Source organism: Mytilus californianus, unplaced genomic scaffold, assembly GCF_021869535.1.
Source record: "Mytilus californianus isolate M0D057914Y unplaced genomic scaffold, xbMytCali1.0.p SCAF_4, whole genome shotgun sequence".
Taxonomy (NCBI): domain Eukaryota; kingdom Metazoa; phylum Mollusca; class Bivalvia; order Mytilida; family Mytilidae; genus Mytilus; species Mytilus californianus.
This window is the reverse complement of record NW_026262690.1, coordinates 61,633,390-61,643,792: the sequence shown is the minus strand read 5'-3', so window position 1 is coordinate 61,643,792 and position 10,403 is coordinate 61,633,390. Positions and strand designations below refer to the sequence as shown.

At 30.8% G+C, this 10,403-nt stretch overlaps 1 protein-coding gene across 4 annotated transcripts in view; it reads right to left on the bottom strand.

Moving 5' to 3' along the window:
• Nucleotides 1-4,253: 4,253 nt before the first annotated feature.
• LOC127698551 (uncharacterized) overlaps nucleotides 4,254-10,403 on the bottom strand; it is a 57,217-nt gene continuing 51,067 nt past the window's right edge. For all 4 annotated transcript variants that reach the window (XM_052202036.1, XM_052202037.1, XM_052202038.1 and 1 more), the window contains exon 23: nucleotides 4,254-9,849. In XM_052202036.1, the coding sequence (XP_052057996.1) occupies nucleotides 9,708-9,849 (142 nt within the window). In that variant the 3' untranslated portion in view covers nucleotides 4,254-9,707. The remainder of the gene's footprint in view (nucleotides 9,850-10,403) is intronic.

Sequence of the window (10,403 nt, the reverse complement as noted above, 5' to 3'; positions counted from 1 at the left end):
ATTCTTATCCACGTTCAATTTTCACTTTCAAACATTTATGTGGAGCAGGATTAATATACCATTATTTTATACACATCAGACCATACTGGTTATCGTAACTTTGGATACACCAAACCAGGTACTCCATATCTGAGAAACAGGCAATATATGCCCTCATTTTTAGAATTCATTCATACATTTTTGTACTTTTCAAAATTATCAGTTAAAAGTGTTCTACAAGGACCACCAGTCCTTCACCTTTCATCTGATACCTAAATTACCAAAATATATTATACATTATTTGATATTTACACCCATATGTAGGAACTATTTGTTTTAAATATGTACTACTTTCCAGTATGTTCTTTTTTGACCGGACCAAATTTGGTGGTATTACATCTTACAAAGTCTATCTGAATTATTTTTGCAAAGAACTCCCCCAAGTTGGTGCTTAAGGATCCATCTTGAACTTGCAGTGATGTGTCAAGGATGGATACCCCATATCCTTTGTTTTTCTATCGGATGACAAGGACAAGTCGTCCTATTGTTTTACTTGATGGAGAGGTCTCTATCCACATTCAGCCTGAAGGAAGATTTTCAATCAATTAGATGCTTCTTCAGCATTTATTTGTATGGATGTCAAGCATTTGTGAAATTTAGAAAAAAGGCAGTAAATTTCCATACAAAATCCTCATTTGCATTCTTTAAATATCTAATTCTTTTGCAGATATTTGGAATTTTAATTTTCCAATTTGAGAAATTGCACTAGAGTGCATCATTCAATAGAATTTAGTGGTACTTTTGCTCACTGATAACATCGTAATTTAGAACTATAGGGTCTCATTGATAGAAGGTAAAGAGAGAGCTACAATGAAAAGTTTTAGTCAATAAAAATGACACAATTCGTCCTGCAGGCTCATGGTTTATTTTTCATAAACTAATGATTTGGTCCTAGTTTTATTTTTTGTCTCTAGTATGCAAGACATAGGTATTACTATCCTGCAGCAGCATAAACTATTTGTATAAAGCTTTATAATTCAGAATGTTGAAGACCTGGATGCTTCATACCTTGTATGTAGATACCTTATGTTACGAAGTTTCCGTCTGACATATGTCCATTGTCCTTGACTTCATTTTCATGGTTCATTTACTGCTTGAAATTTTTTTAAAGTTTTTTTGTCATGTGAATTTCTCACTTATTATGAGTAATAGGATAACAATATTTAGTATATGGGTTTCTTGCAACATCTACATGTCCGTCAGACAGGGTTCACCTGACCTCGACCTCAGGAGGTCAACTATATGTGGTGTATGGAATGATTGTAAGGGTACATGTCAGTCTGGCAGGTTTCATCTGACCTTGACCTCATTTTCATGGTTCATTGGTCAATGTTAAGTTTTTAAGTTTGTGTTTTGGTCGGTTTTTCAAGGACAATAAGCAATAAGTCAACTTTATTTGGTGTATGGAATGATTGGAAGAAGTACATGTAGGTCTAGCTGGTATCATCTGACCATGACCTCATTTTCATGGTTCATTGATCAGTGTTTTTATGTTTTGATCTGTTTTTTCAAATACTTATAGCAATAGATCAACTATATTTGAATTTCTCACTTATTATGAGTAATAGGATAACAATATTTGATATATTTGTTTCTTGCAATGTCTACATATCCGTCAGACAGAGTTCACCTGACCTTGACCTCATTTCATTGACCAGTGATCAAGGTTAAAGTTACATGATTAGGTCTGTTTTTCAGATACTATAAGCAGTAGGTAAACTATATGTGGTGTAACAGTATGGAATGATTATAAGGGTACATGTCAGTCTGGCAGGTTTCATCTGACCTTGACCACATTTTCATTGTTCATTGGTCAGTGTTAAGTTGTTATGTTTTTGATCTGTTTTTCAAATACTTATACCAATAGATCAGCTATATTTGGTGTATGGAATAATTGTCAAGTGTACATGTCTGTCTAGCAGATATCATCTGACCTTGACCTCATTTTCATGGTTCATTGGTCAATAATTAGTTTTTGTGTTTTTCAATTACCTTAAGCAATAGATCAACTATATTTGCTGTATAGAATATATTGTTAGGTGTACATGTCTGTCTGATAGGATTTATCTGACCTTGACCTCATTGTCATGGATCTTTAAAAATGTTAAGTTTATATGATACTTTTAGTTAAACCTTTATCTTTAAGACTTTAAACATAAAATCAATGGTCAGTAAAGCAGGGGAGACATTTCAGCGTGTGCACTCTTGTTTGTGATTTCCAATAAAAATAACTGTAACACAGTATAAATCAACAACAAACTTGGGTGCTTTCAGTCAGGATTCTACTTCGTCAAAATTATCTCCCCATTACGCCAGTCAATTTTTACAATCGTAATAAAATGCTCTGCTGGGCGCAGCTTGATACGACCGTAGAGGTCGAACCCTGAACAGTTGGGGCAAGTATGGACACAACATTCAAGCTTGATACAGCACTGAATTTGGATTGTGATTCAATATTTGACACAGCATAGGTTTCTGACACAGAATGAATGTGGTCTAAAAACTTAAAAAATTTTAATTTACCTATTCAAACCATATCATTATTATTTGCTTTTATATATAAATCAGAAATAACCAATTTAAAATGGAAAATTTTAAAGAAAAAAAAGGAAAAAAAAAAAATCCCCCCCCCACAAATTTTTTGAACACCCTTATGATTCATCACCCCCAAACTCAATCCCAGCCTTCCCTTTGTGGTATGGTATCTTGCAGTACAATTTCAAAGAGATCCATACACTTGAACACAAGTTATTGTCTGGAAACTAGAAAAATGCTTGTTTTTTGGTCCAAAATTCCTAGCTGTTTAGGGCAATTACCCCCAAACTCAATTCCAGCTTTCCCTTTGTGATATGGAACCTTGTGGTACAATTTCATAAAGATCCATACACTTACACACAAGTTATTGTCCTGAAACTAGGAAAATGCTTGTTTTTTTTGCCCCTTTTTTGCCCCTAATTCCTAAAATTTTGAGGCAATTACCCCAAAAATCAATCCCAGCCTTCCCTTTGTGGTATGGTACCTTGTGGTACAATTTCAGAGAGATCCATACACTTGAACACAAGTTATTGTCTGGAAACTAGAAAAATGCTTATTTTTGGCCCCTTTTTGGCCCCTTATTCCTAAACGTTTTGGGCAATTACCCCCAAACTCAATTCCAGCTTTCCCTTTGTGATATGGAACCTTGTAGTACAATTTCAAAAAGATCCATACACTTACACACAAGTTATTGTCATGAAACTAGAAAAAATGCTTGTTTTTTGCCCCTTTTTTGGCCCCTATTTCCTTAAATTTGGAGGCAATTACCCCCAAAATCAACCCCTGCATTCCCTTTGTGATATGGAACCTTGTGGTACAATGTCAGAGACTTTTAAAAAAATTCTAATTAAATATTTCGTGGAAGGGCAGACTAAAATTTTTCAGAGGTTTAAGACTAATAACCATAGATAACACACACAAAAAATGAAGTTTTTTTGAAGATATGCATTTTTAAGATCCAACTGTAAAGTCGGTCGTCAAGTACATTTCGTTAAAAATTGTTATTCGAACACACCTACTCTGTTATGACTCATTAGAAAGATATTTCACTTGACTCATATATTTCATTCTTTAGTACTGTGAATTTTTAATGTTATCCTATCAACATGTAGCCTTAATATATAAAAATAATAGAATCTGAAGCGAGATGATGTTTCAAATATTTTTGCTTTCTACGTTTTCAAGACAGAATAGTCAACTAAAACACGCCCGAACATGAAAAGGTGCACTCGACTTTCTCTTTTCGGTGTAATTATTGCCCATTTTGGGAATTTTTTCCCAAAAAACTATCGCCCGGGGCAGAGGTGCAAATCAATGCTTCACAAAGATCAATCTATTTTCTATCTATGGAATTTTTACCGGCGGAATTGATGCCTATGCACAAAAAAGATCCAACTGGATTTGAACCTGCAATAATCGACTGTTTTATAAAAATTTGTCTTTAATTTCAAAGTTTACAAATATCTGGAAGCTCTTTACTACAATTCAAGTAAAAACATGTATATAAGATGCAAAAATCCTAAATTATGCAACTTTATTAAACTTTTCAAGCCCATAGAAACAGAAGTAAACAATTCAAATATACCAATTTGGCTTTTTTACCTTCTCTAACAAAGAGTTCCATTTCTTTTGTTTAATTTCAACTGGGTTTCCGCCTGTTTATTAATAACAAAACTTCATTATATTTGCTCATCTGAGCATTTATTCAGTAAAAATATGTTTTTAAATTTGGTTCCAATAGTGAAATGACAATAATGAAACAGACTATGAAATAAACTCTTTTGTAGGCATATATATAAATGACAATGACATGTAATGTACTTTTTGAAACAATGATGAAATGATGTGCACAATTGTACATTACAATTAATTTCAGTGCTAAATATAATTTTATTGTCATTTTCACAGTTAAATTCTTAAGTGAAAAAACATATAAGTATTCAAATCAAATTCTGAATAGTTTTAAGAAAACATATATTGAGATTTTAATTTGTTAGGTGGAGTTTACACGCCACTTTCAGCGACCTTGGCTTCATCATGGCAGCCGCTTTTTAATGTAGAGAAAGCTGGTGTTACCAGGAACAAGTACTGACCTATTGCAGGAAAACTGGCAATCCTGGTCACATAATCTGTGTTGAACACACCTTGGCACTAGCAAGGTTCAACCTCATGTTAGAATATCCCCCTCCCCCCAAAAAAGGGAAGAATTACAATAAATACTATTTTTTTTATCTAATGCACCAGTATTGCATATATCCATGTCATTTGGACTCTGTTGGATAGTTACTCATTAGCAATCATACCACATATCCTTATTTTATATTGTTCATCTGGATGTATGCCCATTGTTAACAATGCTCTCTCCAGTCCTATAAAACCTATTCAATTGAGTTTTTAGTCAAATTGTCTACTTGTGTTGCTGTCAAGAAAATGGGGTAATCAACCATAGCTCTTAAAGGGATCTAAGTTTGATAACAAATGGTCCATTACAGGATTTTTCTTTTATTCAACCCTTATGTGCTATTTTTTTAGCTGTAACAGCCATGTTGGTTTGATGATGGAGTCATCAGACATAACTTTAAAGACACCATTTGGTGTGCTAAAAATTAAAAAGAAATATTTCTACATATTCTATATAATTATGTGAAAAAATTAATGAACTGGTGTAAAATAGAAATATTTATGCTGTATCTATGGGTTGTGTGTGACCTAAGAGCTGTGTTGAAGTAACCAATTACAAACCACACATACAATATCATATGATGTTTGTACTCACTGTCAATTAAAACAAGTCAATCAAAATTTAGGATATTTTCAAGGTACAATCACCTGAATTCAGCTATACAGAAATATATCTATATATCAATAGAAACAAGGCAGACATGGTTGTAAGGAGATCTCTAATTTTTCATATCTTTGTCTCATTGGTAAACATACCACATCTCTTTATTTTTTTATATGTGGTTTTGTAATAGTATCTTCAAACATTTATCACATTTATTTTGTCCATCATCTAAAAATGTGCATCACCGAAAATATAGAACTTGTCCCTAAAATTCCCAGAAAGCACCATACCATATAAATTGTAAATCATAATGCCCAATTCAAATTATGCTCATATTATAAAGATTCTGGTAAAGATTGATTGTTGGTTGCTTAACATCCAGTGGCAAATATTTCATGAATTTCAAGACGATTCTGATGTAGAAAAAGATTTTTTTTTCTCAATTACTATTCACTATAAAAGTGTGTATTTTTTATTGATTTAATTTCCCCTAATTATTTATTATTATTCAATGTATATTGTAAATATACAAATAATCATGACAAACAAAATTGTTTTTGTTACGGCTATACCTCTCAGTTAAAGATTTATTTTACACCCTGCTTTGTTATCTAGGTAATATTACTTCTTCTACCCATTATAATATCAATTTCATAAATAAATCAAAGCTGTGGAAATTGTGAAGCATCAATTTGTTCATAAAAATACATGAGAATGTATAAAATTCTGTTGCTAATATAAATTTTTTGTAATTCACTTTCCCTGATGAGATTTTTAAAATACACATTTCTACTACTGAACATATTCTAATTTCTAAAAGTATATTGACATAAGGAAGATAAAAGTATCTTACTATTATTTCAATACACTAATAGAAAAACCTTTCAATTTCTTATAAATGCAGGAGACAGTATAGCCCTAACAAAACGGCACCTCCGCACCAAAATGTTAAAACAAATAATTGGAGTTACACAACCTAATATCCTTCGATGAGAATTTGACATAAAATAATAGGACGATACATGAATATTCTACAATGCAATTTTTGCAATATATTTAACAACCTTTTAACCGGTATTCTGAAAACGACCCATAATGTCATTCATGATTTAGTACATTTTATGTTCCTATACAGAAATGAGCATATACAACAATACAAGATCATCATAGCTATATAAATTCTTCATACATATATTCTATCATCCACAAAAAAAATTAATCAAGTTAGTTTAAATATATTTTTCATGATTACCTATTCTGACAGAGAGTTCACATTTAATTTAAATATAATTTTCTTCACAATTATCTTGTAATTAGAGAAATCTCTGCATGATTAAGAAAATCGTTACATAGTGACTTGCAAGTTATGTAAATTTTATATCCCTTATAGGGCATTATATAAAATATCATTCTAGGTATAGAGGCTATGTTAACTTTATATCCCTGTTAAGTCCCTAAAGATTTCATCCTAGGTAAAATCCTTTACTCGTCTGTTGCAAACTTTTCCGAAACTGCTGGGAGAACTTTTAATAAAATCTGAAAATGTCAAAGTTCGGAAATGTTTATTCTTCATTTTGGTAATTTACATGAGACTGGTCTTTAAAACTGCTGAATCAGTACAATATTAACAAATGGGCACAATTTTCAATCGTATTGCGTCAATAGTCAGTTTGATTTTAAACATGCAATATCAATATAAAGCATATACCTAAAAGAGAAATCATAATGGAATCATACATAGGGTTTCTCTCAAGTTATTAAATTGTTATATTTTTGTTAAATTTTATAAAAAAAAGAGTTATATAAGAATAAACTGCACTAAGATTATTAAAGGGTGACTCAGAATATCTTATAAAAAGTCCAACTTGGAATACCCAAAAGTGGTCAACGGCTCAACAAGGTTTGAACACCTTTCTATACTTGTCAACCACTGAGAGAGAAAAATCCAAATTTCCCCTAAAATTTGGTCTTAACATTCAAAAGAACTTTTGTGACTGGCTTTATATTTAACAACACAAATTGTATCATAAAGCTGGATCAGACCAGCAAATGAGCAAATCCAAAACGAAATATTTCATCTTTCTTTGACAGGGACTACATCCTCCTACTTCAATCCAAATTTACAAATCACAATTGATAACAGTTGGCATTTATTATTTAGCCTCTTTTCATGACATGACAGGCAATTAGATTCACATTGGTCAAGGGTTGAAATCCTGAGTATATCATGTAGCGTGAATTCATATGCAGGTCTCCAAAATGCTTCATAAGAAAATGTATTTTGTGCTTTACTGATTTATCAATGACTAAGATGACCATATTCCATTAACATATACATTAATTGTATATTGAAACAGACAAACAAAAGTAATTTCATGGTGTTAGTACTTTCCTCATAGCACTAGTTTCAATACATTTAGTTATCAAATGTAATAAGAATTTTCTTCAAATTGATCAAGCAGCATTGCATGATAATAATACAATGTTCAATTTTCAATCTATTTCTTTTTATTTACTACAATATAAGTACTGATGCAATTAAATTTTAAAGCCCAACACAGAATTTTAGATTATTTGAGAAAAAAGATGTGTGCCTACTAATTAATCATTAATGCAGACCTTCCACATAAAATGTTTATAATTTGAAGGTAAAGAAAATAGAAGAGGAGTAAAAGTTTCAACTGATTTTGCTTTAATTCATGACATCTGATTGTCTTATGAAAGATGATAGTTTATCTGTGCTCAAAGCTTCAATTTCTGTACATTTTGTGAATAGAAATGTAAGTATAACAGATGTAGATGATAAAAATTTGTAAACAATCTCGATGTAAATACACTAAACATCAATAGTTCTTCATTATAAAATATGATTATTTTCTTAATAACAAAATTGGGTTTTTTTACATCAATATAAAATTTTGACTACATAAAATGAAAACCATTTATAAAATTTTGTTCATGAATCACAATTAATACTAAGCCATTATATCACAAGCAAAAAAATGAGAATTTACAACAATATTTACAATATAAGTATTAATATATAATCTACATATCTTAGTATGAACAAATGATATAGTTTTAAGACCAGTATTTGAGCACTGTCTGATAGTAATTTACACAGAAGTAACAATTTTTACACATTTATAACAAATGATTGCACATTGTATAATAATAGGGTAAAATATAAATCTTAAAACAAAACAAAGGACGTCTCATCTAGATTCTGTCATAACTAGTCCATTCAGAACATTAAGATTTGCACCATTAAAAGAATAAAGAAGAGAAACTGAATTTTCTCAAGTCCTGATCCCATTTCTATAAAACATCATACGACTTACAACAAGTTGCAATTTCTTGATAAACTATATGAATCTATTTGTATTTTTTTTTTCAAAAGAAAGAGAATAACTGTTGTCTGTTTATTAAATTAAATTCACTGTAATTCAAATACATGCTAATTATTATTTTTCCATACAACATTGAAAAACAGTGTTTTAACATTCAGTTTTGTGTGGCTGGTCATTGATAAGATTAAGTAACACATGCTTGATAATCCATATAAGTAGGTCCTCATGCATGTCAGGCATCTGTTGTCATTGTATTAAATCAATTTTCACCAGACTGCTGGTACCTTCTCTAATTCATGGATTGAGCTGATAAGGTAAAACAATGTTAAAAACTACCATCTTATCTTGGAATGAATCTTTTATTTAAGGTATATAGCATAGACATAAGTACCTTAGCTGCCTGAATGAGTAACTGAATACAATTATTGTATATTACTTAAAATTTTCATTCATTTCAGCTTTTCTTTGTTTGAGTAGAGCATAAACTCATTAAATCTTTAAAATCTACAACACTGAAACAACTGAAAGTAAGCACTTTAGAAGAAAACAACGAGTTCATCTTAAAAAGGAAAAATAAAATTTTTGATTAAAAAAAAAGAAGAAAAAAAGCAATAACATATCTTGCTTAAATCAACAAACATAACAAGAAGAGGTAACAGTCATTCATAAACATCTTAGTTTCAGTATTTTATGTAAAACTGGAAATGGCAAATGAATTAAGTTAGAATGTGAACAGGTATAAATCTGGCTATTATGACCATAAAGAAGTTTTATGTAATTAAGAGGTATTTGATGCAAAACTGAGATCTGGAAGATTGCTGAATGGACTCCCTCAAACATTACATTAAAACAATCAAATTCTATTTACAACATCACAGATTCTTTCTTCTTTAGAAGTCACGACTAATAAGCTGCCTTATAAATACAAATATATTTCTGCCTTCTAAGAAAGCCCTAATACAGAATATAGTTAAGCACCAATCGTCACCCATTAGGTGTCACCCATTAGGTGACATTTTAGGCATGATATTGTCTAACACTGGTACTGGAACTGGTTTCTTGTTCACTGGTTTTTTATCAGATTCATTCATTCGATGACTCTTCATATGAGCACTTCTACTACGTACTTTTGCAAAAACCCTGAAAAGAATTGAAGATTACAAAAATGAATCTCTACTTCGTCTTATATAAATTTTGTACACATTACCAATTAAGTTAAAACATTTATGGATTTTTTGCACTTGTCACTGTGACCTATTTTACCAGTGCTCCCAATTAAAACTACCTAAGAATTAACTTCCACTAAATAGATCTATATAAAACTGAATCTATACGTCCCATTATCTATGACTTTAATATCTTTCTCAGTGGTTTAAAACTTAGAAAATAAAAGAAGAATGTGTCTATGTTCCCCATGTCACAAATAAACAAATATCTTTTTCACAGTTATTAATGGCATAGAATATTTTGCTATCTTAAGTTTCCTCATGTATTAAAGAAAGATGGTGTGTTAAATACAGATGACAACACTTCAAATGAGCAAGACAGTATTAACTGTTTATGAAAATTATATTGTAATATATAACTTTTAAACATAAACATTGCAACCTAAATAAATGTGCATTTCATTAAAAATCACTTTCTTAGATATTAGTAGGATATACTGTAACATGGTTTCATGTCGTCAATAAACA